General features: G+C 45.1%; 1 protein-coding gene across 1 annotated transcript; it reads right to left on the bottom strand.

Moving 5' to 3' along the window:
• Positions 1–1,269: 1,269 nt before the first annotated feature.
• On the bottom strand, positions 1,270–24,184 carry grna (granulin a). Its single transcript, XM_083649842.1, has 28 exons — positions 24,142–24,184; positions 23,362–23,502; positions 22,769–22,906; positions 22,472–22,600; positions 21,887–21,968; positions 21,658–21,764; positions 20,747–20,900; positions 20,512–20,631; positions 19,544–19,641; positions 19,288–19,429; positions 18,014–18,111; positions 17,758–17,899; positions 16,496–16,593; positions 16,233–16,374; positions 14,938–15,035; positions 14,682–14,823; positions 13,453–13,550; positions 13,197–13,338; positions 11,912–12,009; positions 11,656–11,797; positions 10,334–10,431; positions 10,078–10,219; positions 8,849–8,946; positions 8,472–8,708; positions 5,056–5,439; positions 4,454–4,687; positions 3,578–3,823; positions 1,270–2,238 (listed from the first exon to the last, which is right to left on the bottom strand). Exons 2-28 carry the CDS (start codon positions 23,500–23,502, stop codon positions 2,095–2,097), a joined length of 3,894 nt encoding a protein of 1,297 aa, XP_083505968.1. The 5' UTR covers positions 24,142–24,184; the 3' UTR covers positions 1,270–2,094.
• Between the last annotated feature and the right edge of the window lie 355 nt (positions 24,185–24,539).

The raw sequence follows: 24,539 nt of genomic DNA on the forward strand, positions 1-24,539 counted from the left end.
GATGATTCATACGTCAAAAAGAGAGCTGTATCAAGTTAGCCAGAATAAGACCGGACGTAATGCGCGTCTATCTTCAAAATAAAAGCACAATACTCATTAGAAAATGCAGGGGTTCCAACAACGCATGTTCGTCGAAATGGGTTTTATTTTGAAAGGGTTACCCAGAAGCTGTATGTTTTGTTCTGTTTAACTTACTGCTCAAAAAGGGGGAGGCCGCCCAAACAAATGCAACGTCAACCCGAAAACCCCTGACGTAAAAGAGGACCCAAACAGTGTGACGTCAACGTAATTTGGGGGGGAGGGGTCAAACCCGGGTGAAACCCATGCAGTGGTCCATCCAAACATAGCATCCAAACCCCTGAATCCTATCCTATATAAATTGCCTCGGCGGGCGGTCACGGCAGTGTATGTTAGTCATGATTTGCATCAAGATTTTGGTCATGTTTTGAGTCATGATTATTTTGGTCAAGCTTTTGGTCACATTTATGACATCATCAGTGTCTGTGACATCACTGCTGATGTCACAATGTCACCCTTGATATGGACGGGAGGTGTGAGTCACGGTTTTGGTCAGGTTTTGTCACGATTTTGATCATGCTAATGACATCTTTAGTGTCTGTGACAATCTCTTCTTCTCTTCTTTTGGTCACGTTTTGAGTCACATCACTGTGTCAGTGATGTCACAATGTCACTCTATATGTACGGGGGGTGTGAGTCACGTTTTGAGACACGATTCTGTTCACGTTTATGACATCATCAGTGTCTGTGAAATCACTGATCACGTTGCGTTCATGACATCAGTGTCTGTGACATCACTGATGATGTCACAATGTCGATGTCACTCTTGATATTGTGACATCATCGGCTGACCCTTCGTGGGGGTCCGCTTCGGGGTTCGTCTCCAGAGTTCTCCACCCTATAGGATTGAGCATGCATAGCAAATTCTAGTTCATGCTAAATCCCCTTAAAATTAATTAAGGGAGTTATTACTGGAGAACCCATTTAAGACTCATTAAACACCCCCTTTGGCTAGAGTCAGACGCTCAAACTCAGGCTCCATAGGTTCCATTGCCATTGCTACCCAGTGATGCGGTTTGTTTACCAAAATGCTGCTCGGCTGATCCCTCGTATCCTTTGCTCAACAAAGTTTATAAAAAAAAAGTATCTGACAGCCGGTTGAACTGTTCATCATGAGCAGCAGAAAGTGTGGCTTGTTCGTCTCCTTGCCTATTCTTCTGTGCTAAATCCAAATAAACACACAACTCACAGCAGGATGTTTTAATTCATAAAACATACACACAAAGCAGTTTTGATTTGGAACAATTGTGAAAAACTGAGGTGAAGCCGTGACGTTTGTTTATGAATGTGTATGAAAAAAGCTATCAGTGGGCTAACAAGAGATTTACTGCAGCAGGCATTACCATTCATTGACCACAAGGTGGCACTACTACACAACAATTTTCATATATTCATCATACATTTTTCATATTCAAGGTTATAAAAGATACACACTGAATTAAAATTATGCCCAAATTGGGACTGATTATTTATAGAAAAGTGCATTTTGCTTGCTTGATGGTTGGCAGCTGAAGCGGTGCTCTCTAAGTTGTTTTGATTCAAACAAGCAGAGCCAGAATAGAATAAGTTATTAAAAGTTTTCTTGAACCCGATAAAATCATCTTGGCCCTGGAGTGTTTTTCAAATTCAGTTTAATTTGTTGCGCCAAGACTTTCAAGTAGCAAGTGAGCTTGGAATTACAAGGTTTTATTTGACCATTTCTTTATCAAAATTTAATTACCAGTATCCACATATATTTGTGACATTTGAGTCTTACTTTATGCTTGTGTGGTGTTATGCTTGTGTTGCGTGCTTATAATCCCAAACTCACAAAATACTGTCAAAGTGTGATTCCTCCCAGAAGCTGAGTGGCAGAGGCATCTCATTTCACACAATCTGAACCAGCATCTACCTCTGTCCCCTGAGAATAAAAGCATCTGACCGTCACCGTGAAGCTTCCTCTATCTTCTAGTAGTGCGCCGCATGCGGAAAATGAAAGTATGGTCGAGTGACAATCAAAATGGAAATGTTTTTTCTTCACACAAGCAGGGCTCTCTTCTTTTTGTCGGCGAGGAACCAGTTATCCCAGCGGAGGAAGCCCGTGCTCTGGGTGCAGGAGCCGAGCTCATCGCAGGTGTAGCCAGTAGGACAGCAGTGCTTCATGTCGTGGCAACACACCGCCTGAGAGAGAGGGACACGGACTGTTACGCTGCACCTTCAACACATGACAGGGAATGTTACACTGCACCTTCAACACATGACACGGACTGTTACACTGCACTCAACACATGACACGGACTGTTGCACTGCACCTTCAACACATGACACGGACTGTTACACTGCACTCAACACATGACACGGACTGTTGCACTGCACCTTCAACACATGACACGGACTGTTACACTGCACCTTCAACACATGACAGGGACTGTTACACTGCACCTTCAACACATGACTGAAGCTTTCAACACATGACCTCTACTGCTCAGTTCCTCTTTATCCTCCCACTATTACTACTGCTGCACATACTGTATGTTCTTTCATTGTGGAGGAAAGGTCTACTTGGATCAATTAGGATGCATAGTTAGATTATTCTACTTGACATGAAAAAGGCCTAAACACTATAAATAAAAATCTGTTACATGATTAAAATGGCATCATTCTGAGCCGCCTTAGTCATTGGCTTCAAATGACATTAGTGTACACTGATGATGGCCTAAGGCTGAAACGCGTCTGTTTTGCCCTTAATAAAAAAAAACTCAAGATTTACTCTAATTCGAGTGCTGTTGCCTACCTCTGTTCAAATGACATTAGGCCTGCCTGATTTTTAAAGGACAAGTTCAATGATTTTGGACCTATGCAATTTGTCTCTTACACACTTGCCGTACTTGGACCTGTAGCCAATGTAACTCCCTTGCTGTCAGTTGAAACAGTGAGCTCTGTTGCGAGACGTCTTGCTGCTAACAATGAGTCCAAATGGCCTTTGTTAAAATATCTCCCAAAAGCCATTTGTAGTTGAGTGGAAACTGCAAAGTTGTCATACTTAAGTTAAAGTGAGCTCAGATTTTATGACACAGTTCCATTATTATGCACACTTTCACTAGCCAGGAAATATTTGTGACGCTGTGGGGTGAGAGTGTGCTACTGGCGGGGGATCTAGTTTTGTGGGCGATCGGGCCAGACTGTAAACAGCAGAGTTCAGTAGAAGACGACCCACTGAGTGGAGATGGTGCTGTCTGGTCTGTGAACGTAAATACATCGGTTGGTATTGTTTTCACAGACTGGGCTTTCTGGAGATCCTTTGGCAAACCACATTTGGACTCACTGTTAGCAGCAAGAGGCAACGGAACTCGCTGTTGGAACTCGCTGTTCCTACTGACAGCTGACTCTGGACTCTCTGCGGCTCCAAGTACTACAGCTATGTAAGAGACAAATGACTGTATTTACACAGTAGGTCGAAAATCGCCAAACTTCTCCTTTCAGCAGGTCCAGCAGTAGAGAAGGTGTTACTGTATCATACATTAGGAGAGGGACAACAGGCCCATGTAGCGACGGCCGTCCTGCAGCAGGTCTCCTGCTCTTGACAGGTGGTCTGGCTGTCACACTGGATGACCCTGGTCTTTAGGTGGACGGGCTGGGGCGCGTAAACCTCAGTCAGCGGTACTGTCTGCATCTGCAGCATGAGAAGCCTCTGACAGGAGCCTGAGGCCATGTTGCAGCTGTAGCCCTGTGGACAGCAGTGCTCCATGTCCGGGCAGCACACCGCCTACAGAGAGACAGCAAACAGACATGGGACAGAGAGACACGAGGGACAGCAAACAGACATGGGACAGAGAGACACGAGGGACAGCAAACAGAGATGGGACAGAGAGACACGAGGGACAGCAAACAGAGATGGGACAGAGAGACACGAGGGACAGCAAACAGAGACGGGACAGAGAGACAGCAAACGGAGACGGGACAGAGAGACAGGAGGGACAGCAAACACAGACGGCACAGAGACAGCAGGGACAGCAAACAGGGACAGGACAGAGAGACAGGAGGGACAGCAAACAGAGCAGGGACAGAGAGACAAACAGGGACAGGACAGAGAGACAGGCGGGACAGCAAACAGAGACGGGACAGACAGACAAACAGAGACGGGACAGAGAGACAAACAGAGACAGGACAGACAGACAGGGGGGACAGCAAACACAGACGGGACAGAGAGACAGGAGGGACAGCAAAACAGGGACAGGGCAGAGAGACAGGAGGGACAGCAAACAGAGACAGTGGATCAAATAAGTCTTAAGTATAAGACTTATATAAGTTGCAGTTATAAAAGAAATCTCCAGACATGCACGCACGCACACATGCACGCACGCATGCACACATGCACACACACACCACATCACACCTTATGCAGAGGACAGCAGCCCCACTGGCCAGTGGAGAGCTGGCAGCAGGTGGAGTGTTCTGGGCATCTGTTCTGGGTGTCACACTCCACAGAGCTGGGGTCAGGCTGGACACTTGTCTCTGCTGGAAGCTTGTTGTACCAGGGAATCACCACTTCTCCTTTGATACATGTTGAGTCCCCGCGACATTTGTAGTTTTTGGGGCAGCAGTGATTACCGTCAGAGCAGCACACCGCCTGGGGCGAGAGAAGTGAGAGAGGAAGTGTGTCATGAAAAAAAACTTTTCAGTTCTTCTTCTTCAACTTAACCCCCCCCCCCTCCCCACACACACACACACACACACACACACACACACACACACACACACACACACACACACACACACACACACACACACACACACACACACACACACACACACACACACACACACACACACACACCATACACACACAGACACCTGGCCCCTGACAACTCAAAGAGTTGAGATTGAGAGTGTCTTGAAACTGGGTTGTTCCCCCTTAGTAATAGTGAGTCATTGGTATTGATTGATTTATTGTGGTCATTTTGTGCTGAAGGTATTGCTTGTGAAGATAATACTGACCTGTGGCAGCGGGCAGCAGCCCCACTTTTTAGTGGAGGCCATGAAGCAGCAGGTAGTGTGGTCAGGGCAACTGGTGTGTCGGTCACACTGAATCATGCCCTCATTTTCCTCTTCTTCTCCTTCCTCCTCTTCTTCTTCCTCCTCTTCTTCCTCCTCCTCTCCCTCCTCCGTCGTATTGTCTTCGCCGTCTTCCTTCCCTGTCTGCTGCTCTGTTCCCTGGCATGGGGTCGTAGCCTCCGCTTCACTAGGTGGCGCAGTAACAAATGCGGGCAGCTTCTCCACCATGGGTACTGACCCCGAGGGGCCCTGACAGGAGCTCTCAGGGGCAGGGCCACAGGTAGTGTCTTTGGGGCAGCAGTGAACGTGGTCGTCACAGCACACGGCCTGAGGGGGAAGGGGGAAATGCTTAATGTCACATAAGCCGTTTTCCCACATGCGCTTTGTACCGCTAAATGACCGGAACGTGGTCTAATGCCTGCATGTGTGAAAGTTGTTGTTCCGGTAAAAGCGCGACCCCGTCATCGCGGACATTTCACCAGTTTCGAGCCAGTCAGAAGAGCGGTATGCGCGATAACGGACACAAGTGTAGAACGGGTCCAGTCATTTCCCGCGACACCGGTCCTTCTCTCATGGGCGAGGTGTACACACGTTGCTTAATGTTCCAGCGGGCATAATCTAATCATTCGTGCACATTAAAGCAAACTGGCGAAATTATCTTGTGATAATAAGAGCGGTATGTCAGCTTCATGTGTGGGCGTGCTGATTTCCCCCTCTCTCCTCTCTGCTGCCTGCTCGCTCTCTGGCCACAGTCCTCCTCCTCCTTCAGTCACAGCCCGACAGGGACACAGACGAAGCAAATGCACAAAGCGAAATGTGGAAGTATTTTGCTTACGTTGCTGACAGCGAAGGCAAGCCCGGACACATCAAACGAAGCTAGTCTGTAAAAAGTGCTTCAACGCGACGCAGGTGAACGGATAAACAAGCAAACTTATTTCACCATCGGAGTTTTGCCGACACGTCACTCCCCACCCGCTCTGCAGTGCCGCCCCGCCCCCCAACATACAGGCAATTTCGCTGCTATATTCCCTCATGCCAGAGCCCAGGTGTGAAGGGAAATGTCCGATATTGACTTACAGGTAATTTTCCGGTACGCATGTGGGAAAACGGCTATACAGTACACTGGTGAGACTGCTGAGTCGCTGCATGTTTGTGTCGTGTCACAATGTGTGGTTTGTTTTTCACTTCTGGAAATGTAAACTGTCTCTGTGTCCATGTCTGGCCGCAGATACAGGGGAAAAAGGGAACTGGTGAAAACAAAAGCCAAGTAATGCGCTTAAGGCTAGAAATATACTTAACTCATTGAGTGCCAGCCACTTTTGGAGAACGGACGCTCCCTGTGCCAGAGTTTCAGAGCGTTTTCAGTGATTTCTCGAGGCCCACAGAATATTGTGTGATATTACTATGTAAACACCAAACACGCACAAAGAACGATGAGACTCTCTTCTATCATCTGCAAAAAAAAGTTTATTGATACCATTTTCCATTCTTTAGTTATGAGCCGGAGAAGATAGGTTGTTTTGAGCAAAAAGAGACGTTTCAAATTAGAAGCTGAGATATTCCGCCTTTTGTGAAATTAAGCATTTCAAGCACATTCACTGAGTCTGAAGCTAATATTTTCTGATGTAGTGACGTGGTGTAGTTGTGTGGTGCCCTGCGTGCCCCACCCCCCTCTCCCCCCCTCAGCTGCAAACTCCTCCCCACACTAACACACAGCCTCAAGCACCCAGTCTATTTTCGGAGCGCTCCGTTTTTGTGCGCCGGCTCCCAGCGCTACACGGAAAAGCCAAACCGGACTGCTGAGAATGGTTTGGTCCTTCGGCGTCGGGTGCTGCTTTTCTGGTGGCTAATCGTGTGGAGAAACTATGCAGACAGACAGACAAAGGCAGAGGGGCTCAGTTGTGGGCGCGGATTGACTGCTGTTCGCAGCCAACGTCAGCTCCAGACAGAGCAATCTATATGGCTCTGGCTGCAGCATGAGCGGTTTCTCTTTCATCACAGGGCTTTTTCCTGCTGTTTTCCGGACCTTTCTCTAATCTGGAGAGCACTGTCGCCACCTAATGGGTCTGTAAAATAGGTTATACACCTTCAATAGCTCCCATATTTTAATAGGAGATGTAATAGGCTTTGATCCACGTCCCACCGTCAAAAAACGCAATTGACGACAATCGTCGTCATTGGCACTCTACGTCACTAATCGAATTGACGACGATTGTCGTCATTGGCACTCAATGAGTTAAGTAACAGCAGCATCGTCATATGATACTGGGAAGTTGCTCAGTTTCAAAATTATCTAAACATCTGGAGAACAGAAAAGAGGTAATGGCCATGTCTAGGCAACAATGGGTGACACTTTAATTTACCGTACATTCATTTAAAGACATTTCCATTTTGTTACCCTCAAGGAACAGTTTCTGCACACCGAGAACGACAAGTAAACCAAACAACTCCCGCACACTGTCCACTTCACTTGCAATTAAAAAAAGTTTAATGTGAATATTTTTTTGGTGCGCAGACCGTCAGATTATTTCCAGAATCACCAAAAGAATCTGATGAAGGTCTGCGTACAGAAACGTTATCCCAATTAAACTCTTTCTTCTTCCATTTTTTATAATTTGTTTTAGAGAAAATGTTTGATCTCATACTCTTGATTCAGACCTCTAGGTGTGAGAGTCTGGCGAATAAAGATGTCAAAACTCTCTTTGGAGTGAGAGGGTATTTAAATAAGTAAACTCGAGGCAGACCACGTGTGCACTAAACAGTTTTTAACGCACACCTGCCAGCCAATCAGAAAAGAGTATTCACCCTAGAGACCATGGTATAAGCCTAATTAATTATTACTCCATAGCAACAGCAGTGCTTTGCTCCAGTGAGGCCAAAAGACCAGCCTGATGGTCTGAGAGTCAGCGGCTACAGGATAGGTCATTTCAAAGTGTCCCCGTATAAACTCAGGCTCCAGCGCCTGTCTACACAAACCAAAATAGGTCAGCATCACCGTGGCCTCTGAGTTATGTTGATATAAAATAATAGCATGACATAGCATAATGCCCGGGTGCATAAAAGGGATATAAAACATGACCATCAGCATGGAAATAGTAGCACAAATCCATCATCCTCTTTTCCTTACACACACGCACACTGATAGCATGGCAAACAACACAAATACAAAGTAGGTTGTATCAAAACAAAACTTTCATGCACTCTTGAAAACTTTTGCCATTATAGCTAGAAGCTATCACCAGAACCCATCAAGTCTCCATTCTTCTCTTCATGCATCCAGTTAAGTGTCAAGCAATTAAACCTGTGAGTGTGTCTTGAGTCCCTGCCTCTGGTATTCTGCTGTATTTCTGTGTGTTCACCTGTGGTAGAGGACAACAGGCCCACGCTCCTTTCACGTTCTTGCAGCAGGTGGTCTTGTCCGGACAGCTGTGGGTGGAGTCGCACTGAACGTCACCTGCCGCTACTTCCTTCCTGGGGATCGCTGGCACTTTCTCCACCCAGGGCGCCGAGTTGGAGCCGCTGTCACACGTCTGGGCAGCCACGTTGCAGGTCTGACCGTGCGGGCAGCAGTGTATAAAGTCTGAACAACAAACAGCCTGCGGACAGTGAGCATCAGACAAGAAGGAAAGAGATTACCAGGTTAGCAAAGCCCTTCATGTTTTAAAAGTTATAACCCCTGTGTTGATGAAGGGAGGTCTTTCTAAACAATAATAACAAAAAGAGGTCATAAACGTACCTGTGGTAGAGGACAGCAAGCCCACCCGCCCTCTTTAGTTTTACAGCATGTAGTTCCATCCTCACAGGCCACCGTATCATCACAGGGAACATTATTGCCTGTGGGGTGAAAAGGTTTTACAGTTAATGAAACCAGTAACCTACTACTGTAGGGTTACATGAATGAAACTGGTAAAGTACAAAAATCTACATGAAAAAAGAAAACAGCACACAGATTCAGTATAGACTCAACTGCCCTTCATAGTGTTACAGTCGTCCCCCTTCTCACGTGGATATGATCATATTTACTTCTATTTGTTGTGGCTGATTTATCTTTGATGTGTGTGGGTGTTCATTTAGAAGGATATGGAGACGCCCTTTATACCTCTATATCGCCTCTGTGTCCATATGGTGCCTTTTTGGCCATACAGGGCTGCCATAAGCGTACTTAAAATGGCGTCTGCCTCGGCCCTCGAGAGGCCAATCTGGTACGCGCAAGATGGTGGCGGCCACAGCCGCATCACCTGTGGTCAGTCTATATTAGTTTGTGTCTCGTCTTGCTTTGTTTTGTTACTTTTGTCCTGTCCCATCTTCATGGGACCCCGCCTGGACCGTGTGAGGACTACCTTGGACTCCTCACGCATTCAAGCGACTGGAGCTGGCGCAGTGTCGGGACCGGCCGGGACGCTTCTGGAGGCTATGTCGGCTAAAGCTGATGAGTGAGTACCCACAGCCATTGATAAATCAGCCTTTCAGTGTTAATTTCTTTATGTTACAGTTATGTAGTAGTATAAACCCCTAGACAACCAACGATGGATGCCAAGTTAATTAATGAAATTGGATGAATTTATACTGAACCTGCAACAATAGGCACACCTGTTTAACTCCTCGTTAACACAAATATCTAATCAGTCAATCATGTGGCAGCAACTCAATGACATGGTCAAGCCGATCTGCTGAAGTTCAAACCAACCAACCATCAGATGAGGAAGAAAGGTGATTTAAGTGACTTAGACCGTGGCGTGGTTGTTGGTGCAAGACAGGCTGCTTTGACTATTTCAACCATCTCTAGGGTTTACAGAGAATGGTCTGAAAACAGAAGATATCCAGTGAGCAGCAGTTGGTGAAAATGCCTTGTTGATGGCAGAGGTCAGAGGTCAGAGGAGAATGGCCAGCCTGGTTTGGGTTAATAGAAATGCTTCAGTAACTCAAATCACCACTCGTTACAACCGAGGTCTCACTGAACTTCACCTGCTGCTACTTCCTTCCTGGGGATCGCTGGCACTTTCTCCACCCAGGGCATCGAGTCGGAGCCGCTTGTACACGCCCCAGCAGCCACGTCGCAGGTCTGACCGTTCGGGCAGCAGTGTATAAAGTCTGCACAACAAACAGCCTGCGGACAGTGAAGAACGGACAATACTGGGTTAGCAAAGCCCTTCACGTTGAAGTTTGAAATGTCTTGTGTTCCTTCTAAAACAATAATAACAAAAAGAGGTCATAAACGTACCTGTGGTAGAGGACAGCAAGCCCACCCGCCCTCTTTAGTTTTACAGCATGTAGTTCCATCCTCACAGGCCACCGTATCATCACAGGGAACATTATTACCTGTGGGGGGAAAACCTTTTCCAGTTAATGAAACCAGTAAACTACTACTGTAGGGTTACATTGAATGAAACTGGTAAGGTACAAAAATCCACACTTGTTTCCTAATCATTACAACATTGGTTCCCAAACTGTGGTCCGCCTGGTGGTCCGCCAGAGAATTGGATTATTTTTTTATTTTTTTTTTTTTTTTTACAGACAACAGTTTTTACATACACATTAACCCTGAGCAGTTGCCGGATTGGGCTGATTTTCAGAAATATCGCGATATTTGGGAAACATCACAATTATGAACATTTACTTTCAGAGGCTGCAGCAGGCTCAGTTTTAAAGCTAGAGTGAAGTTTCTGGTATCGTATGAAACTAGAAGACCTAAGGAATCGATTTGTACCAACCATGTCATGCTAGCTTGTCAGGAAGGTAGCTAAATAACACTCAAAATTTTGGCAAAATTTTGGCGAGGGAAAGAAAACACTTTTTCAAAGGGGTCCTCTTTTTTACAGCCTAATGTTGGCAGGTGTGTGTGTGTGTGTGTGTGTGTGTGTGTGTGTGTGTGTGTGTGTGTGTGTGTGTGTGTGTGTGTGTGTGTGTGTGTGTGTGTGTGTGTGTGTGGGTGTGTGTGTGTGTGTGTGTCCATTTTGAACCAGCTAGTAGCAGTATATTGTTATTTAGCCTTTCTGCTGCTATTGCATGGTTAAATCAGCAAATCTTATTTTATGGGGGTATACGCAGTGGAAGTGGTCCCTGGGAAATTTGGTTTGGTACGTATGGTACTTGGTCGGAAAAGTTTGGGAACCCCTGCATTACAACAACAAAAACACACACATTCACTATATAGACTCAACGGCCCTTCATGGGCACACCTGTTTAACTCCTCGTTAAGATAAATATCTAATCAATCATGTGGCAGCAACTCAATGACATGGTCAAGATCTGCTGAAGTTCAAACCAAGCATCAGATGAGGAAGAAAGGTGATTTAAGTTACTTTGACCGTGGTGTGGTTGTTGGTGCCAGACAGGCTGCTTTGACTATTTCAACCATCTCTAGGGTTTACAGAGAATGGTCTGAAAACAGAAGATATCCAGTGAGCAGCAGTTGGTGAAAATGCCTTGTTGATGGCAGAGGTCAGAGGTCAGAGGAGAATGGCCAGCCTGGTTTGGGTTAATAGAAATGCTTCAGTAACTCAAATCACCACTCGTTACAACCGAGGTCTCACTGAACTTCACCTGCTGCTACTTCCTTCCTGGGGATCGCTGGCACTTTCTCCACCCAGGGCATCGAGTCGGAGCCGCTTGTACACGCCCCAGCAGCCACGTCGCAGGTCTGACCGTTCGGGCAGCAGTGTATAAAGTCTGCACAACAAACAGCCTGCGGACAGTGAAGAACGGACAATACTGGGTTAGCAAAGCCCTTCACGTTGAAGTTTGAAATGTCTTGTGTTCCTTCTAAAACAATAATAACAAAAAGAGGTCATAAACGTACCTGTGGTAGAGGACAGCAAGCCCACCCGCCCTCTTTAGTTTTACAGCATGTAGTTCCATCCTCACAGGCCACTGTATCATCACAGGGAACATTATTACCTGTGGGGGGAAAACCTTTTCCAGTTAATGAAACCAGTAAACTACTACTGTAGGGTTACATTGAATGAAACTGGTAAGGTACAAAAATCCACACTTGTTTCCTAATCATTACAGCATTGGTTCCCAAACTGTGGTCCGCCTGGTGGTGCGCCAGAGGATTGGATTATTTTATTTTTTTATTCATTTTTTTACAGACAACAGTTTTTACATAGCTTACACATTAACCCTGAGCAGTTGCCGGATTGGGCTGATTTTCAGAAATATCGCGATATTTGGGAAACATCACAATTATGAACATTTACGGTACTTTCAGAGGCTGCAGCAGGCTCAGTTTTAAAGCTAGAGTGAAGGTTCTGGTATCGTATGAAACTAGAAGACCTAAGGAATCGATTTGTACCAACCATGTCATGCTAGCTTGTCAGGAAGGTAGCTAAATAACACTCAAAATTTTGGCAAAATTTTGGCGAGGGAAAGAAAACACTTTTTCAAAGGGGTCCTCTTTTTTACAGCCTAATGTTGGCAGGTGTGTGTGTGTGTGTGTGTGTGTGTGTGTGTGTGTGTGTGTGTGTGTGTGTGTGACTGTCTGTGTGTGTCCATTTTGAACCAGCTAGTAGCCTTATATTGTTATTTAGCCTTTCTGCTGCTATTGCATGGTTAAATCAGCAAATCTTATTTTATGGGGGTATACGCAGTGGAAGTGGTCCCTGGGAAATTTGGTTTGGTACGTATGGTACTTGGTCGGAAAAGTTTGGGAACCCCTGCATTACAACAACAAAAACACACACATTCACTATATAGACTCAACGGCCCTTCATGGGCACACCTGTTTAACTCCTCGTTAAGATAAATATCTAATCAATCATGTGGCAGCAACTCAATGACATGGTCAAGATCTGCTGAAGTTCAAACCAAGCATCAGATGAGGAAGAAAGGCGATTTAAGTGACTTTGACCGTGGTGTGGTTGTTGGTGCCAGACAGGCTGCTTTGACTATTTCAACCATCTCTAGGGTTTACAGAGAATGGTCTGAAAACCGAAGATATCCAGTGAGCAGCAGTTGGTGAAAATGCCTTGTTGATAGCAGAGGTCAGAGGTCAGAGGAGAATGGCCAGCCTGGTTTGGGTTAATAGAAATGCTTCAGTAACTCAAATCACCACTCGTTACAACCGAGGTCTCACTGAACTTCACCTGCTGCTACTTCCTTCCTGGGGATCGCTGGCACTTTCTCCACCCAGGGCATCGAGTTGGAGCCGCTTGTACACGCCCCAGCAGCCACGTCGCAGGTCTGACCGTTCGGGCAGCAGTGTATAAAGTCTGCACAACAAACAGCCTGCGGACAGTGAAGAACGGACAATACTGGGTTAGCAAAGCCCTTCACGTTGAAGTTTGAAATGTCTTGTGTTCCTTCTAAAACAATAATAACAAAAAGAGGTCATAAACGTACCTGTGGTAGAGGACAGCAAGCCCACCCGCCCTCTTTAGTTTTACAGCATGTAGTTCCATCCTCACAGGCCACTGTATCATCACAGGGAACATTATTGCCTGTGGGGGGAAAAGGTTTTACAGTTAATGAAACCAGTAACCTACTACTGTAGGGTTACATGAATGAAACTGGTAAAGTACAAAAATCTACATGAAAAAAGAAAACAGCACACAGATTCAGTATAGACTCAACTGCCCTTCATAGTGTTACAGTCGTCCCCCTTCTCACGTGGATATGATCATATTTACTTCTATTTGTTGTGGCTGATTTATCTTTGATGTGTGTGGGTGTTCATTTAGAAGGATATGGAGACGCCCTTTATACCTCTATATCGCCTCTGTGTCCATATGGTGCCTTTTTGGCCATACAGGGCTGCCATAAGCGTACTTAAAATGGCGTCTGCCTCGGCCCTCGAGAGGCCAATCTGGTACGCGCAAGATGGTGGCGGCCACAGCCGCATCACCTGTGGTCAGTCTATATTAGTTTGTGTCTCGTCTTGCTTTGTTTTGTTACTTTTGTCCTGTCCCATCTTCATGGGACCCCGCCTGGACCGTGTGAGGACTACCTTGGACTCCTCACGCATTCAAGCGACTGGAGCTGGCGCAGTGTCGGGACCGGCCGGGACGCTTCTGGAGGCTATGTCGGCTAAAGCTGATGAGTGAGTACCCACAGCCATTGATAAATCAACCTTTCAGTGTTAATTTCTTTATGTTACAGTTATGTAGTAGTATAAACCCCTAGACAACCAACGATGGATGCCAAGTTAATTAATGAAATTGGATGAATTTATACTGAACCTGCAACAATAGGCACACCTGTTTAACTCCTCGTTAACACAAATATCTAATCAGTCAATCATGTGGCAGCAACTCAATGACATGGTCAAGCCGATCTGCTGAAGTTCAAACCAACCAACCATCAGATGAGGAAGAAAGGTGATTTAAGTGACTTAGACCGTGGCGTGGTTGTTGGTGCAAGACAGGCTGCTTTGACTATTTCAACCATCTCTAGGGTTTACAGAGGATGGTCTGAAAACAGAAGATATCCAGTGAGCAGCAGTTGGTGAAAATGCCTTGTTGATGGCAGAGGTCAGAGGTCAGAGGAGAATGGCCAGCCTGGTTTGGGTTAATAGAAATGCTTCAGTAACTCAAATCACCACTCGTTACAACCGAGGTCTCACTGAACTTCACCTGCTGCTACTTCCTTCCTGGGGATCGCTGGCACTTTCTCCACCCAGGGCATCGAGTCGGAGCCGCTTGTACACGCCCCAGCAGCCACGTCGCAGGTCTGACCGTTCGGGCAGCAGTGTATAAAGTCTGCACAACAAACAGCCTGCGGACAGTGAAGAACGGACAATACTGGGTTAGCAAAGCCCTTCACGTTGAAGTTTGAAATGTCTTGTGTTCCTTCTAAAACAATAATAACAAAAAGAGGTCATAAACATACCTGTGGTAGAGGACAGCAAGCCCACCCGCCCTCTTTAGTTTTACAGCATGTAGTTCCATCCTCACAGGCCACTGTATCATCACAGGGAACATTATTACCTGTGGGGGGAAAACCTTTTCCAGTTAATGAAACCAGTAAACTACTACTGTAGGGTTACATTGAATGAAACTGGTAAGGTACAAAAATCCACACTTGTTTCCTAATCATTACAACATTGGTTCCCAAACTGTGGTCCGCCTGGTGGTCCGCCAGAGAATTGGATTATTTTATTTATTACTTTTTTTTTTTTTTACAGACAACAGTTTTTACATAGCCTACACATTAACCCTGAGCAGTTGCCGGATTGGGCTGATTTTCAGAAATATCGCGATATTTGGGAAACATCACAATTATGAACATTTACTTTCAGAGGCTGCAGCAGGCTCAGTTTTAAAGCTAGAGTGAAGTTTCTGGTATCGTATGAAACTAGAAGACCTAAGGAATCGATTTGTACCAACCATGTCATGCTAGCTTGTCAGGAAGGTAGCTAAATAACACTCAACATTTTGGCAAAATTTTGGAGAGGGAAAGAAAACACTTTTTCAAAGGGGTCCTCTTTTTTACAGCCTAATGTTGGCAGGTGTGTGTGTGTGTGTGTGTGTGTGTGTGTGTGTGTGTGTGTGTGTGTGTGTGTGTGTGTGTGTGTGACTGTCTGTGTGTGTCCATTTTGAACCAGCTAGTAGCCTTATATTGTTATTTAGCCTTTCTGCTGCTATTGCATGGTTAAATCAGCAAATCTTATTTTAAGGGGGTATACGCAGTGGAAGTGGTCCCTGGGAAATTTGGTTTGGTACGTATGGTACTTGGTCGGAAAAGTTTGGGAACCCCTGCATTACAACAACAAAAACACACACATTCACTATATAGACTCAACGGCCCTTCATGGGCACACCTGTTTAACTCCTCGTTAAGATAAATATCTAATCAATCATGTGGCAGCAACTCAATGACATGGTCAAGATCTGCTGAAGTTCAAACCAAGCATCAGATGAGGAAGAAAGGTGATTTAAGTTACTTTGACCGTGGTGTGGTTGTTGGTGCCAGACAGGCTGCTTTGACTATTTCAACCATCTCTAGGGTTTACAGAGAATGGTCTGAAAACAGAAGATATCCAGTGAGCAGCAGTTGGTGAAAATGCCTTGTTGATGGCAGAGGTCAGAGGTCAGAGGAGAATGGCCAGCCTGGTTTGGGTTAATAGAAATGCTTCAGTAACTCAAATCACCACTCGTTACAACCGAGGTCTCACTGAACTTCACCTGCTGCTACTTCCTTCCTGGGGATCGCTGGCACTTTCTCCACCCAGGGCATCGAGTCGGAGCCGCTTGTACACGCCCCAGCAGCCACGTCGCAGGTCTGACCGTTCGGGCAGCAGTGTATAAAGTCTGCACAACAAACAGCCTGCGGACAGTGAAGATCGGACAATACTGGGTTAGCAAAGCCCTTCACGTTGAAGTTTGAAATGTCATATCCCTTGTGTTCCTTCTAAAACAATAATAACAAAAAGAGGTCATAAACGTACCTGTGGTAGAGGACAGCAAGCCCACCCGCCCTCTTTAGTTTTACAGCATGTAGTTCCATCCTCACAGGCCACTGTATCATCACAGGGAACATTATTACCTGTGGGGGGAAAAGGTTTTACAGTTAATGAAACCAGTAACCTACTACTGTAGGGTTACATGAATGAAACTGGTAAAGTACAAAAATCTACATGAAAAAAGAAAACAGCACACAGATTCAGTATAGACTCAACTGCCCTTCATAGTGTTACAGTCGTCCCCCTTCTCACGTGGATATGATCATATTTACTTCTATTTGTTGTGGCTGATTTATCTTTGATGTGTGTGGGTGTTCATTTAGAAGGATATGGAGACGCCCTTTATACCTCTATATCGCCTCTGTGTCCATATGGTGCCTTTTTGGCCATACAGGGCTGCCATAAGCGTACTTAAAATGGCGTCTGCCTCGGCCCTCGAGAGGCCAATCTGGTACGCGCAAGATGGTGGCGGCCACAGCCGCATCACCTGTGGTCAGTCTATATTAGTTTGTGTCTCGTCTTGCTTTGTTTTGTTACTTTTGTCCTGTCCCATCTTCATGGGACCCCGCCTGGACCGTGTGAGGACTACCTTGGACTCCTCACGCATTCAAGCGACTGGAGCTGGCGCAGTGTCGGGACCGGCCGGGACGCTTCTGGAGGCTATGTCGGCTAAAGCTGATGAGTGAGTACCCACAGCCATTGATAAATCAACCTTTCAGTGTTAATTTCTTTATGTTACAGTTATGTAGTAGTATAAACCCCTAGACAACCAACGATGGATGCCAAGTTAATTAATGAAATTGGATGAATTTATACTGAACCTGCAACAATAGGCACACCTGTTTAACTCCTCGTTAACACAAATATCTAATCAGTCAATCATGTGGCAGCAACTCAATGACATGGTCAAGCCGATCTGCTGAAGTTCAAACCAACCAAGCATCAGATGAGGAAGAAAGGTGATTTAAGTGACTTAGACCGTGGCGTGGTTGTTGGTGCCAGACAGGCTGCTTTGACTATTTCAGAAACTACTGATGTCCTGGGATTTTCACGCACAACCATCTCTAGGGTTTACAGAGGATGGTCTGAAAACAGAAGATATCCAGTGAGCAGCAGTTGGTGAAAATGCCTTGTTGATGGCAGAGGTCAGAGGTCAGAGGAGAATGGCCAGCCTGGTTTGGGTTAATAGAAATGCTTCAGTAACTCAAATCACCACTCGTTACAACCGAGGTCTCACTGAACTTCACCTGCTGCTACTTCCTTCCTGGGGATCGCTGGCACTTTCTCCACCCAGGGCATCGAGTCGGAGCCGCTTGTACACGCCCCAGCAGCCACGTCGCAGGTCTGACCGTTCGGGCAGCAGTGTATAAAGTCTGCACAACAAACAGCCTGCGGACAGTGAAGAACGGACAATACTGGGTTAGCAAAGCCCTTCATGTTGAAGTTTGAAATGTCTTGTGTTCCTTCTAAAACAATAATAACAAAAAGAGGTCATAAACGTACCTGTGGTAGAGGACAGCAAGCCCACCCGCCCTCTTTCGTTTTACAGCATGTAGTTCCATCCTCACAGGCCACTGTATCATCACAGGGAACATTATTACCTGTGGGGGGGAAACCTTTTCCAGTTAATGAAACCAGTAAACTACTACTGTAGGGTTACATGAATGAAACTGGTAAGGTACAAAAATCCACACTTGTTTCCTAATCATTACAACATTGGTTCCCAAACTGTGGTCCGCCTGGTGGTCCGCCAGAGAATTGGATTATTTTATTTATTATTATTTTTTTTTTACAGACAACAGTTTTTACATAGCCTACACATTAACCCTGAGCAGTTGCCGGATTGGGCTGATTTTCAGAAATATCGCGATATTTGGGAAACATCACAATTATGAACATTTACTTTCAGAGGCTGCAGCAGGCTCAGTTTTAAAGCTAGAGTGAAGTTTCTGGTATCGTATGAAACTAGAAGACCTAAGGAATCGATTTGTACCAACCATGTCATGCTAGCTTGTCAGGAAGGTAGCTAAATAACACTCAAAATTTTGGCAAAATTTTGGCGAGGGAAAGAAAACACTTTTTCAAAGGGGTCCTCTTTTTTACAGCCTAATGTTGGCAGGTGTGTGTGTGTGTGTGTGTGTGTGTGTGTGTGTGTGTGGGGGTGTGTGACTGTCTGTGTGTGTCCATTTTGAACCAGCTAGTAGCCGTATATTGTTATTTAGCCTTTCTGCTGCTATTGCATGGTTAAATCAGCAAATCTTATTTTATGGGGGTATACGCAGTGGAAGTGGTCCCTGGGAAATTTGGTTTGGTACGTATGGTACTTGGTCGGAAAAGTTTGGGAACCCCTGCATTACAACAACAAAAACACACACATTCACTATATAGACTCAACGGCCCTTCATGGGCACACCTGTTTAACTCCTCGTTAAGATAAATATCTAATCAATCATGTGGCAGCAACTCAATGACATGGTCAAGATCTGCTGAAGTTCAAACCAAGCATCAGATGAGGAAGAAAGGTGATTTAAGTTACTTTGACCGTGGTGTGGTTGTTGGTGCCAGACAGGCTGCTTTGACTATTTCAACCATCTCTAGGGTTTACAGAGAATGGTCGGAAAACAGAAGATATCCAGTGAGCAGCAGTTGGTGAAAATGCCTTGTTGATGGCAGAGGTCAGAGGTCAGAGGAGAATGGCCAGCCTGGTTTGGGTTAATAGAAATGCTTCAGTAACTCAAATCACCACTCGTTACAACCGAGGTCTCACTGAACTTCACCTGCTGCTACTTCCTTCCTGGGGATCGCTGGCACTTTCTCCACCCAGGGCATCGAGTCGGAGCCGCTTGTACACGCCCCAGCAGCCACGTCGCAGGTCTGACCGTTCGGGCAGCAGTGTATAAAGTCTGCACAACAAACAGCCTGCGGACAGTGAAGAACGGACAATACTGGGTTAGCAAAGCCCTTCATGTTGAAGTTTGAAATGTCTTGTGTTCCTTCTAAAACAATAATAACAAAAAGAGGTCATAAACGTACCTGTGGTAGAGGACAGCAAGCCCACCCGCCCTCTTTCGTTTTACAGCATGTAGTTCCATCCTCACAGGCCACTGTATCATCACAGGGAACATTATTACCTGTGGGGGGAAAAGGTTTTACAGTTAATGAAACCAATAACCTACTACTCTACGGTACAAAATTCACACACACACACACACACACACACACACACACACACACACACACACACACACACACACACACACACACACACACACACACACACACCATACCTGCCAACACTCCCGATTTACGCAGGATTCTCCGTATTTTTTTTACTTTTCTCCTGCTGTGCTCCTGACTGGTAATTTATCCCACTAATCTCCAGATTTCAGAGTGATACAACTCAAATGGGTGGTGCAGGCTGCACTCTTTACACAGACAGGAGCAGCTGGGGCAGTGAGGCGTGCGCTCTCTCTCCGCCTCTCTCTGTTTCAGTCTCTCTCCCCCCCTCTCTCTCTTCCCCTCTCTCTGTCTCAGTCTCTCTCTCTCCCCCTCTCTCTGTCTCAGTCTCTCTCTGTCTCGGTCTCACTCGCATAAAATGCAGACATCTCGATTTGTTAGGATGCGTGAAAAGTCATGAAAATGCTGCGCAGTCCCACACAAAGCGGGACATCTGGTCACCCTACCTGCATAATATTTGTATCCTTCCTGTTCTTCTTCTTTTTGAAGGTGTTGATCCTGGCAATGATGGCTCACACTCAGTCACTCACTGACACTCTCACAATGTTTGCACTTCGTACACTTTGTATGTTTATTTTATTATTATTTATTTTACTGTGAGCTCTGGATTTAAGACTACCGGTAATTAAAAGTAATTTACATTACACATTACACATTACATTAGTAGGCCATTCACCGATATCCCAGAAAATCTCTGTATCTATCAATGTTGGCAGGTATGACACACACACAATGCAAACTATGATATGTGATAAATGTCCAACCTGTTGCCTTAGTGATAGGTGACATGGACACTTCCCTCTCAAAAGGAGGAAGTGGATTGGTTGTGGTAAATTCAGGGACTTTTTCTGAGTGGCCGTCAGAAATAGCTTGTGCTGTGACTTCTGAAATTTGGAACACAGAACCAGTTGAGACACGCACACCCCATGACTAAACGAAACAAGGAAGCAAGCTGGGGGGTTTTATGTGAGAAAAATAAAAAACAAAAATAAATCTAACCATTCTGGTTCTCCCACTCTGCTCTCCTCCTAGCAGGCAGCTTGGCCCACATCGGCGTCTCTTTTTTGGTAGACGAGGAAATGCATTTAGACTGTTGGACATCACAGCTGCTTCCTTCAGGGCAGCAGTGGGTCTTATCCTCACAGCACACAGCCTGTTCAGATCACACAGACACATGGAGTATCACCTCATAAGCCATGATAAGTAACCGTAAGGATGCCGTAGTGAAGCAGGGCATGCAAATCCATTATTTGACTTCATTCATCATTTTGTAATCTCATGTTCAGTACGCTATGGAGTAGCATCGGCTTGCAAAACGATCAGCTTGCATAACGTTACCGGAGAAGAGAAGATACAAAGAGCGCTGCAGTGTGCATGACAAACATTTGCTGGTGTCAAAAAAGTCAGATCAGTTAGGAGGTCGATCATGAGGAGAGATACAGTAGACCATGGCCTCTAGTACAGGAACGTGCAAAAATGTTAGAGAGAGAGAGAGAGAGAGAGAGAGAGAGAGACACCATCTTGCGATGGGATCACACCAGCAGCATTTAAACGTGGGCCAGGGGTGTAAGGCCCTAGCTCGGATCACACCCTTTTTTTTTACTTGACCTTTATTTTGATCTCAACTACACACCTGTAAAGTTTCATGACTGCATCTTGAATGGTTATGACACATTACTATAATAAAAAGCTGTTATTATTCTGGCTTACTGCATTGGCTTCTTATACTGGTAAGCCAAAAAAAAGTATGAAGTGTGAAAAATATTAAAAAGTATGCTTACTATATTGGCTTATTAGTAAGTCAATATAATAAAGGCTTTTTAGTATTTCTTGTATCTTTGAGAATTTTTTACATTTTTACAATTTGCATGTTGCCTAGAAGCCATGATCTATCACCTCATCATCCATACCTTTGGCATGGGGCAACACCCCCATGTCCCGTCCGGAGTCTCACAGCAGGTGGTTTCCTCCGGACACTCTGACTCTCCATCGCTGCACAGCACTGCACTGACTAGATCTGCAGCAAGAAAGTGTCCAACCATAAGTAAGAAACCTCGGGATTAAGCATGAAAGCACTTCATAGAGAGGGGGCACATCAGTGAATCAATCAATTGTATATTTACTGTATATCAGTCAAACCTTTCTGGATGCAGGCGCGGCTGTTTGGGCTGCACTGGTGGCCCTCGGGACAGCAGTGTTTCCCATCGGAACATGGGATTCCCTGCGAATCAGGAAGTCACTCAGAACTTAATGGTACAAGTCACATTCAATTATGTTCACTAAATCTGAACAATTCAGCTGTAATTCTGGATCAATGAGTTTTGGGTGCGCTTCTAGGCTTAGTTCATTAATTAATTTATATTTTAGCAAGAAATAAGAGACTTAACTGGATTAACATTAACTCATCAATTACTGTAAACATATGAGACAATTACATTCAACATTGTGTACCATCTGGTTGCATTCGGTGGGAAATCTGCTGGATTGCTTTACAGCACAAAACAGGAAGTGAGAAAGTGCTGTTCTTCCAGAGCATACGGAACTAAAGATTTGACTGGCAAAATAATAAATAAATCACTTTCAATATATCAATCGTCTTCATCTTCAATAAGAGACAACATGCAACAAAGATTATGGGCCAGATCCCCTGACATATTGGTGGGGGGGGGGGGGGGGGGATGCTACATGTTGCACCTGTTACAGTGCGGGGCAGGGCTGGATTACCTGGGCTAGCGGACAGCAGCCAAACCTGGTCAAGGCCTTCAGACAGGAGAACTCAGGAGGACAGCGCGACTGATCGGGACAGACGTTGTCGTCTTCCTCCCCCATGTACGCCCGGATCATCCTGAAGGACTGCAAAGACGGGACAGGGAAACGGCCTTATAGCAGGAAAACTGTGTGCATGAATTCAGCAGCCAGTGAATCAATGTCAATTAATTAAAAGGTAACGGTTATTTTAAGGGATTAGTGGTTGGTAGTCAGCTGATGGCTCTACTTTGCTAAATACAGTTGGATTCTTACTTTGGAAAGCCTGGGCTGATTGGCTGAGACTCTCTCGGCCCAGGGGACGGAGGCAGTTGCGTTCACACAGCTTGACTCCTTCACGTCGCAGAGCGTGCCCTCAGGACAGCAGTGCATGTGATCCCCACAGCACTCAGCCTGTGGAGATAGATAGGGGGGGTAGGAGGAATAGTTTGACTACCAAAGTGGTTTTGAAAGTCCTATCATAAAGGCTGTGCCACTATCAGGCTCATAAAATAGTAAAAACGCCACTGAGGATGAATAGTGCCAGTGTTCAACTGTTTAATTTACAGTAAGAGAGAAATGCTATCTGCTATGTACATTTCAGCGATACGTCTTTGTACTATGTGTCTGCTTGGTATAGGTGGTTCTTAGGTTGATGATAGTGAAGAGCATAGAGATATAGTACAATCATTCCTCTATCAGTGGAATTATAGGGTCATAGGTGATTCTGACACAGTTCTGCTATTTAAACTGATGATAACAAGCATATTTTACGTAAAACCGGTTTCACACCTAACATTACTATCCATTGTTCAACGGGATGAACATTCATTTGACTATTTAGCCTAATAGAACGGTGTGTAGCCTACCTGGTGGAATGGGCAACACTGGTAGCCGCTGGCCGGGCTGCTGCAGCAGGTGTGACCATCTTCACACTCGCCTCCGTCCGGACACTCATCAGCAGCAGCCAGGGCCAGCAATGCCAAACAGATCACAACCCACCTCTGCATCTGCACAGGGCAACGAAACAGGGGTGTGAGTGAGGGGGGGAGGGTGTGTGTGAACAATATTTTTTACATGCAGCTTGTGTTGAGGAAGATGTTTCTATGTGCATGCTATCAGTTGTTTTCAGGGGGTCAAATGTATCTCTTACAACACCTCTCCTTTAATTTCACTGGAGGTCATATTAGCCATCATATTAAAACATACCCTCAAATATAGGATATCATGATACCTCAATCTCAAATCTCTGCCTGCTTTATTTAGCCTACTGCAGTGCTCAGACATGCCGAAATAATAGCCTAATACTGTTGTTGGCTGCGTGCCTAATGTGCTTTTAGCACATTCAGTTTTCAGTTTCGTTTTGATGTCTTTCTCAAAAATCTGTTATTCAGTACATCCTGTGAACATTTTAGACAGGACTTTTATTCATAATAACGTTACAAATAAATAAACTGGACTAAATTAGCTTGATAAAGTATAGGCTAATCATACAGTTGGCATAACGCTACAGGTTGAGGTTACTTTATCGTATCAGTGTGTAAGTGCAGTCACATGTGTAGCCTAATAGGATAGCCTACTCGCTGAAGGAGTAATTATAGCCTACCAGAACTTAGTTTATTACATTATAATGCGCATTTCGCACTTACCTCTGCCACTGACTTGAAATGCTGCTGTGTGCACTGTCAGGTGTTCAGGAGTGCATCAACAGAACATGATCACACACGATATACTTTGTCCACGCCCCCAAGAGGGAGGGAGGGAGAGAGAGAGAGAGAGAGAGAGAGAGAGAGAGAGAGAGAGAGAGAGAGAGAGAGAGAGAGAGAGTTTTAAATTTTAAATTTGTCGTTCCAAATAGGTTTTTTTGGTCAACACTAATACTTTATTTTATCTTATTCTATTCTATTTTATTTTATTGTTTTTTTTGCTTTGATTGGTTTTTCGCTCTCTTCTGAAGATTTCAAAATAACAACGGTTATTTACAGATTCTGTGAATTTTTGTTAATACACTGTAATTTCTCTCTATTTGCACTATCACCATTTAACT

This window comes from Poromitra crassiceps (genome assembly GCF_964638095.1).
Source record: "Poromitra crassiceps genome assembly, chromosome: 13".
Taxonomy (NCBI): Eukaryota; Metazoa; Chordata; class Actinopteri; order Beryciformes; family Melamphaidae; genus Poromitra; species Poromitra crassiceps.

Bases quoted from the DNA above. Each gene is read 5' to 3' on its own strand.
- grna (XM_083649842.1), bottom strand. From the start codon at position 23,502: ATGCAGAGGTGGGTTGTGATCTGTTTGGCATTGCTGGCCCTGGCTGCT. The intron at 20,632-20,746 runs GTTAGATTTATT...TCCAAATTTCAG, and splicing joins AGAGTGGGAGAACCAGAATG to AAGTCACAGCACAAGCTATT. The intron at 3,824-4,453 runs GTGTGATGTGGT...GTCTCTCTGTAG, and splicing joins GCTGCTGTCCTCTGCATAAG to GCGGTGTGCTGCCCGGACAT.